We start from the raw sequence: 23,790 nt of genomic DNA on the forward strand, positions 1-23,790 counted from the left end.
TGCAGGAACTATGAGTGTAAGACGAGGATTTAATACAGAATAGTCCTTATAGAAGTGCAGGTTTCATTCTACCCCCTCCCAGTAGACAGTGGTGAATGTTCAGCACTTGTACTGAAACCCACATCTACCTGAGAACTGTCTGTCCTGGAGTGTCAGTGAGGTCTTTGCAGGGCTCTGACAGCTGAGTGGTTCTGTGTTACTCTGTTAGCAGTATCCTAAAACTTCTCTTATGGTGTTTTCTGACCTTGTACTAGTTTCACTGCTGCTGACACATTATACCTGCCTGCTGACCTTCACAACGTTTTGCTGAGCCACAGACTGGGGAGATGATGGACTATGTTTTTCCCTCCATGTTTATACAGTACTTCATATGATAGATGCCAGACAGTAGGAATAGGCAACACTATAAATGTGCTTGGAAAACAGAGAATGCTCCATTTTTTCTCAGCTTCACAGATCCATCAGTTTGCTTGGGACAGAAGGAAATGAAACTACAAGAGCTTAGTTTTCCTTCTCCCCTTTTTATTATTTATAGTCCAGACTCCTGCAATGCCCGTAAGTCCCAGACACAACCCACTGTACAATTTACTATATGAGAAGCTGCAAGACAGCTGAGATGAACAGAAGGTGGATGAAGAAGTGGCTGAGATATCAGGACCGCATGCTGCTCCACCTGTGTATCCAGGACAAGTTAAGGGTGATATGAACACTAGCAGTGGGCCTCACTGTGAAAAGGTGACCCATAAACACGCACCTCCAAAGTAGGAGCCATCTGCCAGCTTGGTCTCCTTGTTGCCTTTGGTGAGGACACTCACCACCCCGTGCTGGATGAAGTACATCTTCTTGCCAATGGTGCCCTCCCGAATGATGTAATCCCCAGGCTGGAATACCTCAAACCGCAGCTTGGTCAACATGGATGTCACAAAGTTGGGATCTGCATTGGCAAAGAGTGGCATGGAGGCAACCAGCTTCCGGCAGTTGAAGTTTATGATTTCCTGATGGCACAGTGAATAAAAAGAGAAAGAGAGGGTGGGGGAGAGAAACAGGAAGAAAAGATGGGACAAGGAAGCAGAAAAGACACACATGTATGCTTAGTCAACATCTAATAACATAATGACATTCTCCCACCTATATTAAAAAATTCACACTGTACATTAAATAGTCAAAAAAGATGCTGTTCCCTTAGTCTGGCTCCCCCCGTGTTGGCTAGAATGGGCCACTGGATGCTCACAGCACGTAGCAGTGCTAACTGAAGCTGATAGTTTGACACCATGCTTCACTGCTTTCATTCATATGCTTTCCCTTTGAGCAGGGACAAAAGAGTGATTTCCCTCATCCTCCCAAATACATAAAATATATCTCTTCCTGCAGAAAGCTTTGGAGTATATGAGAAGTGCATAGCGGTGGTAAAACTGTGCATGAAAAAGCCCAGAGCTCCACTCTGGGAAAATGTTATAACTCACCTTGGCAGCCCTACGTACTCCATTGCCCTTGCTTGACAATGAGATATTAAACAGCACAAATGTGCCATGGCTCTCAGAGAAATAATTATCCTGGGCAGCTGGGAACAGTGTCAAGAGGAGGGAGGGAGAGGTGCCCACCAGTCACTGGGGCATGGGCTGGATCATCAACCTCAGCTGAAGAAAACCCAATTCAGCTGTTCAGCTGTCACAGAGCAGACGGGAACTGTGCCTCTTCCTGTGGCTTGGTGTCACTCAGAGGGTATGACAGCATTTTCCATTGCACAGGAGCTGCTCTGTGCCATGTCAGCTCAGACTCAGAAGGCAGCAGAAAGTGATATTGAATACATCACCCAGCACAATGCTCCCCAGTCAAGCATAGGAGGAGCACCTGGATGACTGGAGCGGGAAGAAGGAGGGCAGGGGAAGCATGTGTCTCCTCCTTACTGAGACTTCTCTTCCAGGGTTGCTCTTTTAGACATCATACCATTCTCAAAAATCCCAGGGTATTTATCCATAGTATTGAGTCTGCAATGCAAGGTGCAACAGACCCTTACAGTGCACAGGAATAAAGGACAGGAGCAACTGAAGGAGGGGGAGCTCAGTAGGATTAAGATCCTTAGGGGAGAAGATTGGAGAGTCAAAACGTGCAGGAACGGGAGTGAAAATCATCTCCACATCCCCACCAGAATCTGCTGGAGAGATCTAACAGTGCCCTTAAGGACACAAAGGGGCAGTGGGTACTTCTGTGCGCTATATAGCCAGCCAGAGGTTAGCCAGGCTCAGGAAAGCAAAGTCTTTCCTAAAAGGGTTCAAAGCACGTGGCTGTCTTATCCTCACCAACATGACCTGTCTTGTAACATGCTGCTCCTCTCCAACATTGCCATGGGCTCAAGAGGTGCCAAGCTAAAACCATTCGTGTGATGAGCACCTGCCAGGGCACTGTCTCCTCTGCAAACCATGGGGACAGGACAGTGAGCAGCTGCCATAGATGGCAGGAACATGCACCATCCTCACCTCTCGGAGGGGCTCGCTCAGCTCTCCCAGGATGCTCTCTTCATCAAACATCTTTCCCTGGTAGCGGTGCTCATAGTAATCATGGATGCGCTGCCTCATGTCTGCAGGGAGCTTGTGGAAGGACATATACTGTTCCACTTGCTTGTACTGCACAGAGGAGAGAAGAAGAAAGGGAGTTACCAGGCCATGTAACAAATGGCACCCACGTGGGGACAACTACATATCACAGGATTCCCATACCTGACTCTTTCACACCAAGCTAGGTTGGTGCAGGTAAACCTGGTGCAGGACAGAGCAATTGCCTTAATGCATGGCAAGTTTGCAGACACCTTTGTTATATTTCCCAAATAGATGCCTGATGTTTTAACCTTAATCTTATCCTCAGTCAGTTACACCATGAGCACAGCTCCTCATTCCCTGAGTACCGTCCTCACTAACACAACACAGAGGAAGAACTGGGAGCAGATGCCTGAAGGACACAGGCAAAAACAAATATCACATTTACTCGCATGAAGCTGCACCCATGGCCTGCTTTTCCTCTCCTCTGTGTTCTCACCTGCTCACTACAAACATTTTTTTTTCCTCACTTAGAGCTGCACAAGTCCAGATTTTCTCCACTTACTGCTGGATCCCTGTTGCTCCCTGCATTTATGTTAACCTGTCTGTGTTTCTGCCTAAAGAATTGCATTTCCATCCTGTCATTTAGAGGGGAATACAAGGGCACGGCGTCTGATGCCAGAGCAATGTTTGGGGATGAGTGGTGCTTTCTATCAGTAACTGACACCTCTTCAAGGGCACAGGACTGCAAATGGGCCCACTTGCCCTGTAGTGCTGCAGGGACAAGGTGTGTGTGCTGCAATGCTCACACCCCTTCCTCCTGGTTTGCAGTACAGAGTATCATCCGTGCTAATAATGCTGACGAGAGGACCACACACCCCCTTTGCCCTCCTTCTTTCCCCCAATAAATCTGTCCCCGAATGTCCCTTTACTGCAGCTTGTGCTGAAGTGCCTAATTACCGAACTTCTGCTCATTACAGACCTTCCCTGCACACATCAGTGTCACTCAGAACTCAGTACAGTCTGTGCTGGCACTGCCTTGCATGCTAACAACTTGATCTGCACCAGAGAAGAGAAGGAATTACTCGGAGAAGCCAAGGTGGCAGAGGGGACACTCGGGGTTTCCTGGCATTTCCAGAGCTTTTTGTCTGTAGCTTGCAGCAAAGGAGCTGGCTGTAAATATTCATGATCACTATAGCATGATCAAAGTCAAGCGAGTCACCACCTTCCCACAGGGAGCTGAATTGGCAATGAATGCTGCACTTTATTATTTGGATTGCTGAAGTTCTGGAGAGGTAGGCAGGATGCTGTAGTGGGCTGTGCTAGGTGCTGCATAGCTTGCAGCTCATCAACAGGGGAGGCAAAATGAATGGAAACCCTGTGTCCTGAATTGGACCCTGTCTACCACACTGTAAAAGCACGACAGGAATGTTTCATCCAAGAGCCCCACTGTCAGAGCACCAGGTGATACCTGTGGTGGTGCCCAGTGGCACAAATACCAGCCACCAGCCCCCTAGCCCTCTTCTCCCCACCATAAGCACTTGCTATAAATCTCCAGCTGGTCTTGGCTTTGTGGGAAAAATGCTCCAGCAGGCACAGGTTGGATGGGAACACTCAGGACTCTCTGCTTATTCACTACTGTATATGGATTTATTGCTTTGTAACAAAGAACAATAAATAACCGCCCTGCAAAGCCTCTAGGGCTTGTCAGATTCTCCCACACTAACTGTTCCCAGATAAGGCTCAGTGCAAAAACAGGACAGACTTACTTCCCCAGAATGAGAGGTTTTCCTTCTGCTTACGAATTACAAATGTGCCTACGAAAGAAAACTGTGAGATAAGAATCCATAATTCCCTGTTAAGCAGAAGGACACGTCTCTGCTCTCCTGTCTTTGGCAGTGCTGCCTCCTCTCACCCCATGCCAGAGGGACACACAGACATCAGTGCCCTCTCTGAGTTCAAATGGAAAGACTCACTAGGAGTTGTTTAAATCGTTCTGAAGACAATCAAGTCCATTTAATTTTGAACTTATTTTAAGTACATTTTTTCCTTGAATAAGTCTTTGAGGGAGGCAATATACCAAAAGGGAACCACTTAAAATCATAGAATGGCCTGGGTTGAAAAAGACCACACTGCTCATCTAGTTCCATCCCCCCTGCCATGTGCAGGGCTGCCAACCACCAGACACAGCTGCCCAGACCACCAAACCAGGCTGCCCAGAAACTTAGCTGAGTATTTTTCCTTCTGGAACCTGCAGCTTTCCCTAGCTGTCTCACCACTCCCCTCCCTCATACCACACTTCACTCACAGTCCAAGGAGAACTAAATATTTTTAACGTCTTTCATGCCCTCAATCTCTGTCATGAGTCCTTCTTTCTTTGGCAGTAATAAATCACTGTCTGGAAAAGCTAGACTATTTCCTCACCCTATTTGTGAATATGACAAAGATGCTGCTTTTGAGAGGAGCTGCTCCTATCCCAACCCTGGCATAGATCCTTCTCTGAGTCCTCTTTTGGTCCACAGCCCTCACTCTGCAGAGCTTCAGAGAAATGCCATTTGCTGTTCTTGCAACTGGGTTAACTCAAACACACACACTTGCACAGAATGCTCACCAACATGGGCACACACCTACTGTAATGAAGGTACTTGGGATGCTAGCTGCCCTTCACCCAAAGATTAAAGCACATTTCCCATATAGGGTTGAATTACTTCAGGAATGGGCTGAAGCTGCTGTGGGATGGACTTTAATTCTGCTCCCATTCTCCACATCTGAACTTCCTGGAGGTCAACAGAGATGCACTTGTGTAAGGAAAAGGTGAACCAAGTAGAGTAATGGATTTTCAATTAAGTGAAATATTATGATGCTCTGACAGCATTTCAAATGCTGCATGGGAATGGCAGTGTACATCCTGAGACTGGATTAAGATACACGTAATCAGCCATGATGTACAGCACTGCATCTCTCTTAAGTGGATTTGTGCTTCATAAGGGCAAAGATCAAGTGACAAGATTCTCCAGATGGAGTGTCTTGATAGGACACAGTTGCATCTTTGTTTTATTTTCTCTGACATACGATTAGGAGTAAAACAGTGCTGCCATGTCAGCTCCCCAGCACTTAGTAGTCATCAAAGCCTAATAAATGCTGAGTTCTGCTTTTTATCTCTTAAGCCATTCATGCTCTCACCCTCAGGATCTGTTCTGTGACCGTGAGATCTCAATGTGATCAACCCACATTCTCACATGGAGTCCAGTGACTCTAGGAGAGAGTGGTTTAAGGGAAGAAAATGGAATATTTGTAACAAATAAAATCAAGCAGCAAGAGTGCTGCTGCAATCTTTGCTGATTTCCCTTTGCTTGTAGCTTACTTTGTGTCAGCTTTAGAGCACAACATTTTGCTTTCTCCCTGATATTTTGCTGAAGACCGTACTGGATATAAGCTAGCAGTTTATCTTGCCAACACTTCAGCTTTGGGTGCTATTGACTGCTTCCTACAGATCCAGTCTTCAGTCTGGAAGAAGCTTTATATGCATCTTGGTTCTGAGCTCTTCCAAACACTGGGTTAATTTCTGCATGGCAGCGCTAGCTCCATTTGCTACAGAAGGATGATTTTCAAGTGCTGCATGTTACATGCTGAAATACACTGAATGCTTTGAACTCTACTTCAGTGATACCTTCAGAAATGATCTTATGGAGAATCAAGCTCTTGTTCTGTTATGAATATCACAGACACTAGCAGGGAATTTTTGGAGTTTTCCACTTTCTATACAACATTCATTACAATGAGGAGTCTCTGTTGCTGCCTCTCCTTGCTGTTCATCAGTAGCTATTCAGGCAAGGATTAAGCTTCAGACAATCCCATTTCTTGGTGGCGAGATGTCAGCAGGGTCGATTACAAGTTTGATGAAGCAGTTGTTTACTTCCTCCCATTGGCTGCATTACTGCACCAGCAGGAATCCCACCATGGGTGCTGTTCAGCACACTGCAATGAGCTGGCTGTCACAGTGCCATAAGATGTGGCCCTGCTTAGCTGCAAGTGATGGAAACATCCATGAGTTTCGGGGGTCTCAGGAGATGGGATCCAAGAATTTTCAGACAGACCTATTTGCATTTACCTGTTTGCATTTAAATGCTGTGGCAATGCCTGTTTGCTATTACAGGTGCTCTGCCTTAAGCTTCAATCCTTTGCCTGATGGAAAGATTCTGCAATCTTGAATGCACTACGTACAAACCTTACACCATGGCCATAGAAACAGCTTGTTTTCCACAACCAGTCTGGGAAAGGCTAGCATATCCTAGCATACATTTGTAGTGCAGCACAGCAGACATTTGGACACGACCAATGGATCTTTTATTCTTCAAGCACTGTGAAATCCCTATCACAGGACATTCTAGAGATGTCAGGTCATGTTGCCGGATCCACACACTTGGAAGCATGGTGGGGAAAAAGAGATCAACATTACTTTCATCAGAGGAGAAAGACAAGAGAAATGAGGTAAAGTCTACCAGGAGACAAAGGCTAGAGATGTAGGAAAGGGAACAGTGAGTCTGATGTGAGATCAGAATTGCCGGGAGCAGCTTTCTGCCAGGAGAGGTGGCTCAGCAGGGAGCCTGAGCTCTTCACATTGTGATGTATTTATTTATTTATTTATTTATTTATTTCTGGTTCAAGTGCCAAAGTGAATTTCAAAACTGATAATGAAGTTTGAAATCCCACACTGGGATACAAAGAGCTGCTGAGGCAAGAGCACTTTCCTTTCCGTGACAACGCGCAGCGCTCGTGCGTGCACGAACATACTGCTCAGCCCAGGCTGTGCCTGACATTGCTTAAAGAACAGAGCTATTTGTCTGGCTTCCACTCTCAGAAAGAATTAAGATGTCAAAATCTTAGCTACAATCACTTTATCTTTGATACAGCAGACCAAGACCAATCCTCAACATAGACTTGGTGACAGAAGGCAAAACTGTGAACAAACGAAAGATTTGGCAGATTTGCGTCTCCTTTTGTGAAGATGTGAAAGACACCAAAATGTCACCAACTTCTGCCTGAGCACAGGGAGGGCACTGCCTGAACTCTGCATGTCAGCCCATTCAGCCAGCTATGCTGTCTGTAGAGGTTCTAGTGCTTAGAAGATGGACACACTCCTGGGTGCCGAACTGCCAGCTTCGTGATGACTGCAGTTAAATCACTGCAGGGGTATCTGGAGGAGGTTTTACAGTGTCACTGTAAGATGGAGGTAAGCACTCTCAAGGAATAAAACGTTCATCACAAAATATTCTTCTGTAAAAAACAAACTACTTGACTCCAGTTAATTTACAGCCATAAAGGGGAGGGAGGGTGGAAATTCCACTGCAAGATGTTTTTAGAAGAAACCATTGGGTTTTCATTCAGAAAGCATTTTCGTGCTATAATCAATCCAAGATTCTCTAATGAAAACAATTAAATAACCTTAAAACAACGGACTTAACAAACATTGTTTGCAACAGCCTATTATTCTACTCTACTCTACTCTGCTCTTGTGAGGCCCCATCTGGAATACTGCGTCCAAGTCTGGAGCCCCCAGTACAAGAAAGACAGGGAGCTGTTGGAGGGGGTCCAGAGGAGCCACGAAGATGATCAGGGGACTGGAGCACCTCCCCTATGAGGACAGGCTGAGGGAGCTGGGCTTGTTCAGCCTGGAGAAAAGAAGGCTGTAGGGTGACCTCATTGCAGCCTTTCAGTACCTAAAGGGAGCCTACAAACAAGAGGGGAATCAACTCTTTGAAAGGGTGAGTGACAGCAGGACAAGGGGAAATGGTTTTAAGCTGAGGGAAGGGAGATTTAGGTTGGATGTCAGGGGGAAGTTCTTTACAGAGAGAGTGGTGAGGTGCTGGAACAGCTGCTCAGAGAGGCTGTGGATGCCCCATCCCTGGAGGTGTTCAAGGCCAGGTTGGATGGGGCCCTGGGCAGCCTGGTCTAGCATTAGGTGGGAAGGCTGGTGGCCCTGCGTGTGGCAGGGGGGTTGGAGATTCACGATCCTTGAGGTCCCTTCCAACCCTGGCCATTCTGTGATTCTGTGCTTCTGTGATTACTGATTTCTTATAATCATTGCCCAAGGAGGCTGTGGATGCCCCATCCCTGCAGGCATTCAAGGCCAGGCTGGATGTGGCTCTGGGCAGCCTGGTCTGGAGGTTGGTGACCTGCACATAGCAGGGGGGTTGGAATTGGATGAGCATTGTGGTCCTTTTCAACCCAGGCCATTCTGTGATTCTGTGATTCTATGAAAAAGGAGATGGATGTGGTACCTGTAGGACAGCTACTTTGCTGTGCTGGGCACACAGTCCTGAGCTGACTGGCCTACAAAGCTGCCAGAAATGCCAGCCCTGATTACAGAAGAACCTACCTGGAGGCACTGCCTGAGACACTGCACATCAGCAGCCCTTGCAGCTAGAAACAATCGATATATCACATAATTTCTAAGCCTTGTTATCTAACCCAAATGCTCTGATTCACAGTAACGTGGGACATAATAGCTCTCAGGCCATCTCTGAACAGACCTGAGGTAATACACAACTCACACAGGCATAACTGGATAAAGCAAGGCTCTCCAAACTTTTTTCCCATTAGGAAATTTGATTAAATTTCCCAGGCACCTCCAATTTCTTGAGTGTTGCACTCTTCTGAGCCTCTCACATATCAACAGAAGGCTCAAGGAGTTTCACAGCCTTTCCACCATCCAAAATTGAGATGCTAGCTCAGGAAGGGAGAATTCTACATAACCCCTTTTGTCTCTAAGAACCCGGGGAATGCCACCTGGGGAATCAAAGACATCAGCCAACGAGGGAATAACACTTCAAATGTTGTCCAGGCTGCTAATGAATGGGAAATCTCCCATCTGACAGCTTTGTGGCAGAGCACATGTAGGAATAGTGGCAGTCTTTACCCACCTCAGTGCTAACATAGCAGCTGACATAAGTTATCTTCATAGGTCTGTGCCATGTCATCCCTAAGGTAGCACTAGCTAAGCCAACCCTGGAGCCACAAGAATTAATATAGCTTCGGTGCAGTGCTGTGCTTGGGTTAATTAGCTCTGCTTAGAGAAGGGGAGGGAGGGGAGCTAATAAGCAAGGGCATGCTGCCAGGCTAATGTGATTATACTCTATCCAGGACCCCAGCTAGGATCTCTGCACTGAACTTCTTGCACACGTTCACTTGGAGCCAGTTGAGAAAACTGCAAAGCACAACAGCATAAAGACACACAAAAGGTGATTTCTTCAACAATTTCAGATGCTTTGAGGAAAAGGAGAAAGATCAAAAGAGGCACACAGTAGCCTAGATCATGGCCATACCCTCCTAGCTTCTGACAAAAGCAGATGAGGGTTACCCACTGCCACGAGTTAAAACTGCACCTGGGCATTCAATAATACTTGGAAGATTTTCCTTGTGTGAATTTCTTTAAGTATTCTGAAGTTCATTAAACTTTGGGCCTTTTCAGTGCCCTGTAGCAGCAGCTCTAAAGTTTAATTACTTACCAGAAGAAAAAATCCTTTCTTAAACCTTCTGCCTACTAAGACTCTGTACTCTGGTCCCCAGGAAAGGGCAAAGACTGGCTATGCCCAGGAGATGGATCCCCAGCTCCCTTTGTAGCACTGAAGCACAGTGGTGCTACAGAAAGGACCTTATGAGATCACCAGGTTCAAACTCTCCCCTAACACGAGTCTCTCACTTCTTCCTTGACAAATACTGGTCCAACATTTGCTTTGCCCTCCAACAAAGACTGTATGTTCCATGTACTATGCTTCAGCCTTTACAATCACTATTTTTTTCCCAATAGTCAGTATCAAAATCCTCTCTGGTGAGTTCAGGCCAATGACAGCAGGATGAGGACCAAAAATGTTGAGAGCTGGCTTGGACAGCCAGACCATGGATGAATCTGTACAAGAAGGGCTGTGATAATGGTGACTACACAGCTGTTTCAGGCACTGAGATCATGAGCGCTTCTGCAGGATTCAGAAAGCACTTCTCTTTTTAATGCTGCCCCTTGCAATTGTGCTGCAGCAGGTGATTATTAAGAATAATGATATGAATATGTAAGTATTTCCCCAGTTTTAATCTGTATTTTAGGAACAAGAAGAACTGGATAGACTATTAGGGGAAGGGGAGCAGGGGAATGAATCTGGAGAACAGAGAGCTCGGGAGAATACCAGAGACAGATCTCGAGTAGAGATGAGGCTCTGGCAGGAGAGATTACAGCTTTGCTGGGCTCTGCAATGCTGACAGCAGCAATTCCTACCTATCATCAGTCATTCTTCTGCATGTACCTGAGAAGATAATGCGGGAGAGCCAAGCCTCTCTGCAGGATGCCCATTACTGCCTGCATCCTGCTGCGATGGGAGAGTGAAATCCAGAGTCTCTCCCTGCTTTGTTCCAATGAGCATGGCTGCAGTAAGCAGCACGATCACCAACAGCCTCAAGGTTACAGAGCCAACTGGGGAGGATGAGTGTGTTTGTTTGTGGTGACTTGACATAAATATTAATCCAATTGAGCTTCAGGATTAGAGAAGGAAATTAATAGGGCAACCTGCACCAAGGAGGAAAATAACTTGCACATCAGCCTAGTTTGCTCATCTCCTGGGCCCAAAACACTCTCCTTCTCTTGTGAGCCACAGCTAATGTAGATTGTATGGCAATTTTGCAGTCAATGACAAATTTAGATGCTAAGGTTTGAACTGATCCAAGAACAGCTGAAAGGGGCCTCAAGCCTCTACTCCTGCTTGTGGACCTCCTCTCTGTCATTACCCTGCACCAGCTCTGGCACTCGCTAGAATGTGCAGCAATTCAGCCTGCTGATCTAGCAGAAAACAAAACTAAGCCAGAAGAGAGAAATCAGCTCAGCAGAGAAGCATGAGGAGTGGAGCACCAGAGTGAAACTGCACAGCTGGGAGTAGAGGCAGGGAGCACTGGGTGAGAGCAGGTGTGTGAGGCTTCCCCTCTGCTCAGAGCTGTGAGATTCACTGACAAAATGCTAACTCTTTACCAAGATGTTGGGAAATTTTTCTATCAGAAGCCTTTGAGACGGACTGGTAATATTTTCCCATCATATAAATGTAAGAAAAAGGACAGCAGTTATGGGTGCAAATGTAATTTTGAGCTAGACACTAGCTCTGAGACAGGAGTCAGCTCCTGAGCCTGCTATTGTCTCTGCTGTGTGACTGCAGGCAAATCATTTAGGGCGAAACACACTCTGCAATGCAGGACAGAACTTCTAACTTTGCCACTGGGACTGGAAATAAGACAGCCATTTCAGAGTGCCAGAGCTAACGAGCTATTCTGACTCAGAGCTTTTTAGGGATGGCACAGAGCCACGAAGGCTGTGCCACTTCAGTGCCTGAGCTGGTAGGAGTGCTCTGTACCACACGAGACTCTCCACTTGTACTCAGGAACCTTGGCACTACACTGATTTGGAGGGTTCAACTTCTGTCTCCAGTATCTTCATGGTTCCTATCAACCCATTGATCCTGTATGGCCTCCTTGCCTTGCAGAACCGGCGTGGCATGAAGTTCAGGTATCTCCTACAGGAGGACGTTTAGACAAAAGAGGGAGTGTGTCCAAATGAATCTAATCAAGAGTGAAAGATGGGACCAAATCACGTCCTGTTTATTGAGACAAGCCTGCTGGTGAAGCCAACAGACAGCACATTTTGTCTTTTACTTCCCTTCTCAGAAACCCTGTTTGTACAAGAGAAGAACAAGTTGGTTTGGCAGAAAAAACGATCAGTCTGAAACTTCACTGCAAGCTCTCTCCCAAACCTTGTCTTGAAGGTTACACAAAGTAAGGTATCTAGCTATTCCTTTCTGTTCTGTTATTACATTCATTTCTGCCACTCCTCTCCCTCCCCACTGCCTCCTTCTTTGGCTACTCCTAGAACAGCTGATAAATTTCTGCAGCCAGAGCTGCTGTTGAGGTGAGATGCAGAGCCCTGTCTGCAGCCTGAAGGTGTACTCAGCAGCAGCCTCCAAACTGCTGTGTGCTTCTCCCAGTCGACCCTGCCAACTTGTTGAGATTCTTTGCTTATAATATGCTTCAACAGCCACGTTGTCCCATGAGGACTGAACTAAATTGAGTTGCAGGGCTGCAAATCATGAAGCGGCCTCATTTTAATCATGGCTATTCAAGTGCTAAGGAATGCAGAAAGTAAATACATATTTGTTTTTAGACCATCATTTTTCCCATTTGCAAGAGGAAATTGAATGTACTCAGTCCCTGAGGCTTTGTTCTTAAGAGAATACCTTGTGAAATGAACCTGCTGTAACCACTACACATGAAATATATCCTTTGTTAAACCCTCCATCCACTGCTTTTGTCAAAAAGCTCCTCTCCCAAATCTATTAACCCTCTTATTCACATCTCCACATTCTAATCAGGCTTTATTTAACATTTCACACTTCTGCCACCCCAGCTGCAGTCCCTGCTGGCTTTCTGGTGGCTGGTTTCCCTGAGCACTGACAAGAGTCAAACATCTACGGACGAGTTCTGCCCTTGTCTCCAGACCTGGCTGGGGAAAAAATTGCAGTGCGTTGTCCTGCAGGTGTAAACTTGGCTGCAGCTCGGTTGACCAGGTGGCTGGATTTGCAAATCAGTCCTTGACTTCTATGCTACTTCAAACAAATTTGAATAAATACTCTGCACACACAGATTTTGATCAGCTTGCATTCCTAGTGCTGCAGTGTCCTTCTCTTTGGCATGCCTTCCTTTCAATTAGCCTTAGTCCAGCCAATCTGGAACACAGAAGCAAGAAGTAACCCAGTCCTCCACTCATCTTCAATTGGACCTTTTCTTTTAGCTCCAGCTGCGGTTTCAGATATTCCATCCTCAGAGCATGATTCAGCCTCTGGGCTTTGCTTTCAGCCTCTGCTCTACTGCAAGGTCCTTCTGCAGCCCAGCACTGTAATCCCAGTGTATCAGACTTGTTCTAGCCCATCTTGCACGTCCTTTCTCTCATCTCCTCCTCCCAAGCAACAGCTTCAAACTCACTCTTTTTAAGCCAGCGCATGCCAGCCATACTTCACATGATTGAACAATAGCTACCTAGTTTAATTAACAAGAAGCAATGTCAGAATAGGACTAGCACCTCGTTCTTCCTCTTCTTAAGACCAAATATAACCCATATAACCCTGACCATAACACTCTTGAGCCCTCCAAGCCCTTGCTCTTAGTGACACACAGTCATTCTTCAACAAGTTCTCCCGTTTTGTGGAGATGCTGGTTCAGCCAGAACTTGAGGCAGAAGCCCTGCTCACCTGTGTCCTAGAAGGAAAAATATCATTGCACCATCTGCACCATCATCATGGTGAGCGACCCCGTTTGCTCCATAACATCTTACAAACTCACAGCATCACCTTAAAACCACCACCAGAAGCTACTGCTAATTGCAGTGGTAATCTGATCAGTGGTGACATTTCTGTCTGTGTCCTACATTATGCAACTCAGCAACTGCAATTAATTCCATAGCTACCAGGGGAACCTACCTGGTGCTTCTGAGCTTTGAGCTGTGCTTTGGGTTTGTTACGTAGTTTCACTCATGAGCACTGATGTGATTAATCTGGATACTTTTAAAGGAAGTGCTGCTAAACAAAAGCTGCACACTCTGAACATTTAGTCAGGATTTGAAAAAAGATGTCAGAAAATGACTTAGAATTTTAGATACCACCGACATGGATAATGCCAATGTAAAACAGTCACGGACAAAATAATCCCCCACTTGCCCTACTGTTATTCATGGGATCTTGCATCCACTTCCTTCTGAGGTTCTGTTGGGTAAACAAATAGTTATGAAATACCAATAAGCTACAGTAGTGACAAAGACACTGCACTTTTGGCCTCTTGTGTGGGTCACTCATAGCCCTCATCTCCTCCAGACGATGCGTAAACCACCCCTAGGTGACAGAAGGGTTGCAAAGCCCAGTCCTTACCTTCTCCTGGTACTGACGCCGTGAAGAGTCCAGAGACTGGATGAGGGCTGTGGCATGGCCGATGAACATGGCATAGCAGGTGGCACCGACAATCATGCTCAGCATAGTGAGCCACACATCTGACATGCCAACGGGTGCCTGCTGCCCATACCCAATGCAGAGCATGTGACTCATTGCCTTGAACAGCGCATAGGAATACTGCTTCCCCCAGGAGTCATTCTAAAGAGACAGATAGACAGACAAAGCTTTAGCAGTGGGACAAGACATTCACTGAGATGAACACATTTCAGAAAACGATGCCTAACGTTAGACTCAAAGTCCGTATTCAGAGCACCTCTGTGTTTTGAACAAACAATGTGATGGCTTAGAAGTGTCGGGCACACTGGATACATATACAAACCCTACATTTAGTCATCTGACAATAACTGACTTTGGTCAGGGTTTTTACAGATTCCATGCATTCTTTCTAGCACAGCTTTCAGAAAGGAATCCTGACTGACACTTTGCTAAGCTGGGATACACTGAGATGATGCACTGCAATGCGTTCCAAATGACCCACGTGTGGGAAAAGGGACTGATGCAAATGATCGCTCCACTGAGAAATGGATTTTTCAGAGAACTGCTAGAAGAGAGCCTGAGCAAACCTTTCAGCAGTGGGGTCTTAAAGCAGGGAAAATCGTTTACTCCCCAGCAGTTTATGAAATGCCCAGGGTCTCTGGTCATTACCTGAAGAGATGGGGAGGGCAGAAAATTAAGATGATAATGTCCAGGCAGAGAGTTCTTTGCAGGGTCAAACTGGGCCTTTTCAGGGAGCTGAACAAACTACAAATGGCTTCATTTGAGAGATGCAATAAACCACAGTGAGAAGCCAGTTGAAATCAATGGCTTCTTTCAGACATGCTGTGCTCTCCCACCACAATGAACAGCAGAAGCACCTCAGCGATTACATCATGCAAAAGGGAGAGAAAGACAACATAAGTTTCAGGACTACTCTGATTAGTTTGAGCTCATGGAACAGCACAAGCTACATTTACTACCTTGTGGGTATTATATGCTAGCAAGTCCTTGCCACAAAACCTTGTAAAGTAAATGCACTGTCATCACACACTGCTATTACAAGACGTGTGAAAAAATACCACTGCTACGGTGACATTCATCACAGCACATCATCTGTATATTCATCAGTCTTCTTCCTGTTCCTAGGAAGGTGCTGGATATACACTTTGGATATAGCTGTGCAGATACAGACAGCAGAGCAACTCAGAAGGTCGTTGTGCAGAAGACCTGGTTTGGGGCTCATCAGATGGGTGAGCAATACTTCTGTGAACTCCATTCAGAGAAACACAGCAGGCTCAGCAATGGTGACCTGCAATGCGGGAAGCCCTGGAGTTTACTGGATGCCTCCCTGGAGGGATCTTATCACAGTCAGGTGAATGGCTGATGACCTGTCTACAAAAACCAGCTCTCTGGGTGTCACTAATGTTGATGGAAATTTTTCAGTAAGCTGACAAGTAGTAAACAGAACTGAAGAGCACTGTTAATGTTTGTGAGCTGTGGCAAAGAGCTGGAACCTCTGGTCAGTGTTAATGCTTGTGTAGGAGATAAGCACATGGACAAAGACAGGCGACAGTGTTACCTTAGCCATATCCAGTTACATTATGCAAGCAGGCCTGATTCACACTGCAACAAGAAGGGCAAAGCAACAGAAGTGACAGCAAAGCGGACGCAGAAGCAGCAGCACATCCAGGGTCCCAGGAGGGATGGCTCCCTACTGGCGCCAGCCTGTCTGGGCTCACCTCCCTAACAAAGCAGGAACCAGTTCACCTCCTGCACTGGAAAAATCTCCCCCTGAGCCCACAAGAAAGATAATGTGGCCTTTGGGTCTCTACTCCTGGGAATGCAGATGGCCTGCCTCTATGTGTGAGAAGCTGCAGCCCAAAGGGGGAGTCAGCTACAGGGGAAGGCAAAGAACACCTGTACTCTGATGCCTATACAGGGCTGAATGCAGCTCCCTGAGAGAAGTCTGACAAGGCAAGGAGAAGAGTCAGTCCCAGCACCAAACACAAACTGAGAAAAGCACAGTATGCCCCTGCCTGCCTTTCTATTACAGAGCCAATAGGTAAGTCTGGCAGAGAAAGGACAGAGGTGTGTACTTGGCTTGATGGAGAGGAGCGTGATTTCTTCTCTTGCCCTCTCAGGCCAGTTCTACTTCTTAGTCAGAAGGTTCTCAAAGCAAATACCTTTCCCATGATACCTGGAAATGCTGCTGCCTTCTGAGTTCAGTGTGGCAGTAGTTTAACAGGGCAACACATCTCTGTAACAGAATTGAGGGCAGGGAGAAAAGAAATGCTGAGCTGAAATTCCAAAGGGAATCTGGGAAGACAGAAAAAGATCAGCTGAGCTGGATGATCAGACATCAGGAACCCGGCTGCCAGGGTCTTTCATAACTGTGAATGATCAAAGAGGAGAGTCTGGGCATCAGTCAGGTTCAAGTTTTGAGAGTCATTCTTCTAGCAACTTGCTGTTCAGGAGCAGGCAAGTCACTAAACCACCCTGGATTTGGTTCCCACCTATGTAAGCAGGAGCCAACAGTTCCCAACAAAGTTTTGGGTGTAGGAGGCTTGCAGTGTAGAAATTAGTCATCCAAACCCACGATGTCCAATACCAACAAGCCCCAGCAGCCTGCAGAAACACTTCCAGCTCCCTGAGAACTCTGTAGTTATGAGCAATGACCTCAGATTCCATCAGCAGCATGGCTCCCTGCGAGGACAGCCTGTTTTGTGCCAGGCTGAGTAATGACAGGCTGAGGGGCAAGAACTGGAGAAAACACAGGGTGTTTACAATGGTCCTGAGTAGCTTGGCCTGCTGGGAGGAGAGATCAAGGACTGCTAAAAGAGAGGCAATTCCATGAAGGAAGAATCTTCCAAAGCAGTTACCTTTAGGACACAACCTCTGAGCATCTGTAAGGAGCACTGGATCCTCACAGCACCGTCTTTCCTTAGAAGTCTGAGTATATCTTTATTTTTCAAACCTGCTCTACACCCTTTTGTTTCCCACAGAATAAACAGGCAGGCCAAGAATGCAATACAGAGAAGCAGCACTGGTTCCAAACGTGATCAGAAGCTTATCAGCATCACAGTGCCCTGTACTTGCCCCTGTACCAAACCAGCCCCTATAGTGGAGGACTATACTACAAATACACCCTAGTGGCTAAAATGATCCATTAAGGTAGATAAACGAGGCCCTCAAAGCGCAGAAAGAACATGGCTCCTCCTTAACCAAATCTCAAAGCAAGCTAAAATGGAGCTACAGATCTGTGCTCGAACATCGTCAAGAGGGATGTTATCTCAAACGCATGCCAGGCACTATGAGCATTTGCAAATGGGAGTTAAAATGACTTTGAAGTGGTTTCTCAAACTAGCTTGTTTTTAACACCCACACTGGCAGGACTATAAGGGTTTCTTTGGGATTAGTGTCTGGACTTCAATGCCTCTGCTCCTGTCTCCACTCTTGAATACTTGGAAGCACACTGCTGAAACTCTTCAAAGGCAGCGTTGTGCTCAGCAGTACCTTAGAGAAGCACCTAAAGAAACAGTAGAGGGTCTCACAGGATTTTGCTTGATCTGAAGAACATGTGAGTGCATCTGGCTGAACCCCCACTAGACAGGACTAAAGAGAGCAGTGGAAAAACTGGAAAGTACTGGTAAATTCTTGGTGTAGAGGCACAATCCACGGGCACACCATTATGCCTGCCATATACACCGCTACCATTTCTAAGTTTTAAGAACCTGTCCGTAGTGAAAGAGAGTATTTCACTCAGCATCCAATCCCCTTCCATATATAATCCTACTCAGATGAGCTGCAGTTTGCAGGCACTTCACACCTGAGACTATCAGCCCAGACAAACAGGGCACGAGGACACTTTGTGAACTCCCACATCTGGCTCAGCAATGATTTTATATGCCCTCAGAGCAAACTCCAGGTTTGCTGCTGCACACCATTTGTGCTGTGCTGCAGAATAAAGGCCTCTGAGCATCACTGCCCTCCCCTGGACAACACCACAACTGCTAGGTAGGGAAAACACCTTCAGATGGAGTTTAGAGGACAGCAGCAGTGGGACCAGAAATGAAGATGATGGGTCAAACTTCATATTGGATAGCACCTGCCTGTTCTGGGCTTATTTCCGGGGTGAGCTTTGCATGGCCTTTGTCTTATGAAAGGTTTTCTCAGGACTTTGAGTGCACCAGAAAATCTTCATTGCCCAGGTCTCTGTGGGACCCCCATCCATGACCCCAGTGTTTCGGGAGCTCCACCAGAGCTCAGCCTGGTCACCCAGTCCTTGTCTGGTCAGGGCTGTACGTCTGCCCAGCCCCAAACCCTAGCAGGCCTTGAATTTTGCTGTAGCCTCTGGTCCCTTATCTTGCTGCTCCTAACTGGACTCCGTGGATGGATGCTGGACATTATGGTTATCACCTTGCCTTCTCTGGAATAGTCCATGGACCCTTTAATCACCAATTCTGCTCTTCCTACCCTGTTTAGGTCCAGCTGGTAAGGGCACTGTGCTGGACTCACCCTTGCTTGCTGGCTCATACACTATCATAGAGCAGCCCTACCCTTGCAGCTCCTCCCTGACAGCTTTTATAAAACATGAACAGCTACTGCACAGCTTCATAAGCCTACTGAGTGAGAGTGTGAGGGAGCTGCTGGACCTGAGGCTTGGAGAGAGTTGGGAATCACCCAGAAGATCATGCCAGACTGTTCTGTCTTCCGCCCTACATGCTGCACCAGCTTCTCTTCCTACTTTCCATCAGCAACACCAAAAAATGTGTCATGGGATGGGGGTGGTATGCTCAAAGGGGGAGCTACTCTCCTTCTGGTAGAAGGGAAGATGATTAGTATTTCCTATGCAAGGTCACTGCATTTGACATGGGGATATTTGCCTTCCCTGCTGAGTTTATCAGTTCAGCACAACACCCAAGAGAACAAGCCACGTGTTTCCAGCAGCTTTCAGGTCTCAGCAGAGCTCAGATTTCTCCGACGAGGAGCTGCCAGGGTCATCGTGGGGAGATGCTGCTGCCTGCACATATGCCTCTCTGGAGCTGACTCACGAGTGTTTCCCTTTTTAATAAAGTGCCCTGTAGGGAAGCTAGCGCCAAAACCCCTGAGACTGGGGCTGAGCAATTAATACCAGAAACATCCATCCCTGCCATTTCAGAGACAGTTCAGAAAGAAGGAAAAGATAGCCATTCCTACAATTGCTGAAGATGAAGGATGGAACACATAGAAAATAACAAGATGAACTGGACCCAGGGATTTATCAAGCCCCTGATACGATGTTGGCAACACCAGATGCTTCACAGATCCCTTGGAAGAGGATCAAACCTTTAGAAAGCAGATGGAAGGTGATGAATCTTCTTTTCCCACTGCATCGGAGTCAGAGCTGTTTTATGGACTGCCAAGCAGCTAGGTGGGAAACTCTGGCATGGCGGATGAACAGCACTCAAGGAGAAAGCCCACAAAGCATTTGGCAGCTCCTGTTCACCTCCCCTCGGATGCAGCAGCTTCACAACTCATTTTTTTTTTAACCTAGAGTGGAAAGCTTTTTGGCTCCTGCATGCAATCACGGCAGTTGTGCACCAAGAATACTTCTCCCCTCACAGCTGTGCCCAGGTCAGAACTAAAAGACCCCACATCCAACTTACCAACTGGCACCAACAGAAGCCATGCTGTCCTCCCACCCGCCGTCCATCACATCTCACACAAAGCCATTCTGCAAACCAGCATCAATACCTTTGCACCAAAGCCTGAGGACAGCCCAGGCTGCTGGTTTTATTGCTGTTTCCTGACTCTCTCATTACTTCACAATGGACTATATGGAAATTGTTGCACTAATTACGCCGTTCACTTCCATCTCTAGTCAAGAGGCTACCACTGACACATTTGGAAGTCTTCTCAGGAGATAAGAGAACAGAACCTTATCGTGAGAAAAAACTCTCTGATTCCATATATACTTTTTAAAAATGTTCTTAAGTTATTTTTGGGCTGGCATTTTCCGGAACAACTTTGGAATAGAAGCCACCTAAATTATAGGTGGAACACATAACCATCTCTCCAGTTCTTCATCCCATTTTCCTGAGATTCTGTTTCTGAGACAGTCACTGAGATCATCACTTTTTTTCACTGTTATGAAGTGAAAAAAATTAAGGTGATTTTGCTGCAGATGAGAAGCTGAGGAAAAAAAAAAAAAATCACACAAGGCAAATTTAATTCCCAGCTTCACAGGATGGGAAGACAAGTACTGCAGCATGAGTCCTTGCCTGGCACAGCCCTGCTCTGAATAGAAAGTTTCTATCCTGCCTCCTGGAGATTCTGCTGAGCCCTCTGCATCCTTCTCCCTCTGTTCTCAGACTTGCAGCTGAGAAAGGTGTGCAGGCTAAGCAGTAAGAATATGAGGTGGTAATCCTTTGTTGCGGTTGTCACCCAAGCTTTCAGTGCACAAAAACATATGCTCAGTGATCATTTGGTTAGTGAGCAGTTTTTCAGCCAGAAGACTGGACCAAGTAAGTGGAAAGAGGAGGAATTATTAGGGTCCAGTACATCAGGAATAAGGAAACATGGCTCAAATCTGCTGCTCCAGAACTGTTGTGCAAGGACTCCAGGGCCAAGTCACTTCATCTGATGGGGATGATTTGTCTGCAGCTCTGAGCTCTCCAGGACAAGGAGCTCTATGTCCTTTTGAACCCAAATAGCACAGGCACAATGGGGCCCTGATCTTTCATTGCTCCTGTCATATAAATAATAAAAAAGCAGCACAGGGAAGACAGGGCAGCTGCTGCATGGGTTGTTCTTCTGATGTAGATAAATAAAGGGCTGTAGTCTTCAGAACTGTCAGTCTGACACCTTTCAACAGCAGGAAACGAACGATTATTGCAGAGGGAAGAAATAAACAAACAAGCCCCCAAACAGAGGACTTCTGACGGCTGCTCGCTCATCTCAGGCATGGGCAGCATGGGCCCACAGCTCTGCATGCAGAAGCCATGGAAGCTGGCAGTTCTTTTATACATTTTGCATTTGTTCTGTTCTGCCCGAGTGCCTGATATTATTATTATTTTTTTTTTAAAAGAAGAAATTGGCTGGGGAAATCTAGAGGTTAAGAGCTGCAATAAGAGGCAATTTTTTTAAGCTTTGTCAGTTTTTGCTGCTTAATCAACTGGACATTGTCCCTTTGAATAAAAGATCCTGAATTCTCGGTGAGATGGCTGAAAGGTACCACGAAATCCCTGCGCACGTACCATATGGTATAAATCTCCCTCACAGCAACAGTGCACAGCTTGGGACCTCACTGGGAAGTCTGGCCATTGTTCCTACAAGGGGAGGCCAAACTGTGGCACGGCAGTCTATTTCAGTCCACTTTACTGCAATACTGTGCAGCATGCAGTGTGACCACGTTCATCCTTCAAGTGGATATGGAGCAGCTGGCTGAGCAGTTTCCTTGAGGCCAGCCATGGGAATTAGGATCTTATGGATCCTAAGACCCAGCCAGGGCTCTAGGACCCCCATTTGGCTCAATATGCCCAGATCTCAGTGGAAAGACACCTTAATTCTTGCTCTTTGCTGTCTCCTGCCAGGAGGGGGAGCCTGGCTCTTGCCTTCTGCTGCAGGGGCTCTGCTGCCTGGTTTCTACTCTGCAGTCCCGACACTGTCCTGTTGTTGAGATTGTCCCCAAGGAGTCCCCAGGCCCAACGTGGCTTTATCAGTGCCTGCTGGATAGTGGAGAAAGGCCCTAAAAGGAGGTGGCAGAAGATGGGGAACTGAAAGGTGATGCTGTGAGCAGTGGGTTGGGGAGCACGAGGGGCAAGCACTTACCACCATGCGGTTGAGGGATACCCAGCAATCATCAGGGAAGTCCTGCAGCATAGGCACGAGGAACTGGAGGCAGCCATCCCAGTGACACAGCAGTAGCATCATCCCAATCAGGTTCACGATCCGCACAACTGCACTGGCCAGATCGTAGGTCATGTGGAAGATCTGCAGGGACAACCGGGAGCAGATTAGATGGCAGCTCCCCAACCAACCAACCAACCCAGCAAAATTAGATGCACTATCAGGGTCAAGAGCATTGCTAACGAAACAGGAAAGGCTGCATCAGCCTAGCTCAGGTCAGTCACTGTATGTGAGCAGAACCAGCTGAAAAACAGATTAAAAACCAAAATACAAAATTGTATTCACTCACCCCTCTTGCCCTTTGATTTCTGCCTTCAATTTATATTGAAGGCTCCATAACTCCTCTTACAGAAGATATTGGTTGCAAATATTTCCAGAACATCAGCCACGCCTCAGAAATAAACTCCATCATTACATCTTTTTAACCGCAGTGACCTTCTTTGATTTCTGCTCCTGCTGAATACATGTGATGCACTGACCAATGGCAGAAGTTATCTTTTTACTGGACGCTGGATGCAGTCTCTGGAAGCATCAAATGTAAGAAAGAATGGCCCTCAACTCGGTAGAGGCTTCTAGAAGAGGTTGTAATGCAACTTTTTTTTGTACCAGCTGCTGCATCACTTCCAGTCTGACATGAAGGAAAGGAAATGGTGCTTATATAAAGCATAAGAAAAAGAAAAAATGCCAGAACTATTAGGCAGCTCTTAGCAAGGACACTCAGAAACCTGGAAAAAGGGAATGGCAAGCAGAGTTCTACAGCCAGCTCTCTAGTGCCAAGGCTTTTTACAGCCCTCTTGTACCTCTCTGTGGAAACTGGGTGTTCCATCACTGAAGTCACACCTGCAGTCAAGAATTACTTGATGGATTACTATTTTGGGGGATGTGTACTGTGGAGACATTGTAAGTGCTTGGCTCCTTTATGCCCAGCTTTGCGATGACAGTGGGCATGCCAGTGAGTTCTGTTCTAAGCTACATATCTGCTCAGGTTTGGCTTCTCTTACCTTGCAATATGCCACAGTGAGAAGGAGAGCTTGGTTCTGGATAGCATGGTCACCCTATATGACTCAGCACAGAGGCCACTTTTGGTCTCTCTTCCCATTAACACAGTTGATGAAGGGAGCATCTGGATGCAGCCTTGTCAAAACCTCAATGCAGGACAGGCTCCGCCACATCTGCAGCATCCAGAGCAGATCAACACAGCCATGGACTCAATGCAGCTGCTCCGAGCTGCAGAATCTGATGATTAATGCATGCCTCTACAGGAGAGAGCAGCCTCTCCAGTGAAAATGGATTGCAGGGACACACAAAGAAGACAGCTTGGTCACTCACCACGAGGCAAATGCTGTCACTTCAACATCACCCTG

General features: G+C 46.6%; 1 protein-coding gene across 3 annotated transcripts in view; it reads right to left on the reverse strand.

The window, feature by feature from the left end:
• Positions 1–23,790, reverse strand: part of HCN4 (hyperpolarization activated cyclic nucleotide gated potassium channel 4) — a 108,978-nt gene that overhangs the window by 17,947 nt on the left and 67,241 nt on the right. For 2 of the 3 annotated variants that reach the window (XM_090148629.1, XM_090148631.1), the window contains 4 exons: positions 22,349–22,510; positions 14,483–14,701; positions 2,478–2,624; positions 755–995 (listed from right to left, as the gene is read on the reverse strand). In XM_090148629.1, the coding sequence (XP_090004755.1) occupies positions 755–995; positions 2,478–2,624; positions 14,483–14,701; positions 22,349–22,510 (769 nt within the window). The remainder of the gene's footprint in view (positions 1–754; positions 996–2,477; positions 2,625–14,482; positions 14,702–22,348; positions 22,511–23,790) is intronic. The other variant, XM_090148630.1, reaches the window with a different exon arrangement.

The sequence above is a fragment of the Phasianus colchicus genome, chromosome 12, assembly GCF_987193195.1.
Source record: "Phasianus colchicus chromosome 12, bPhaCol1.hap1.1, whole genome shotgun sequence".
Classification (NCBI taxonomy): Eukaryota; Metazoa; Chordata; class Aves; order Galliformes; family Phasianidae; genus Phasianus; species Phasianus colchicus.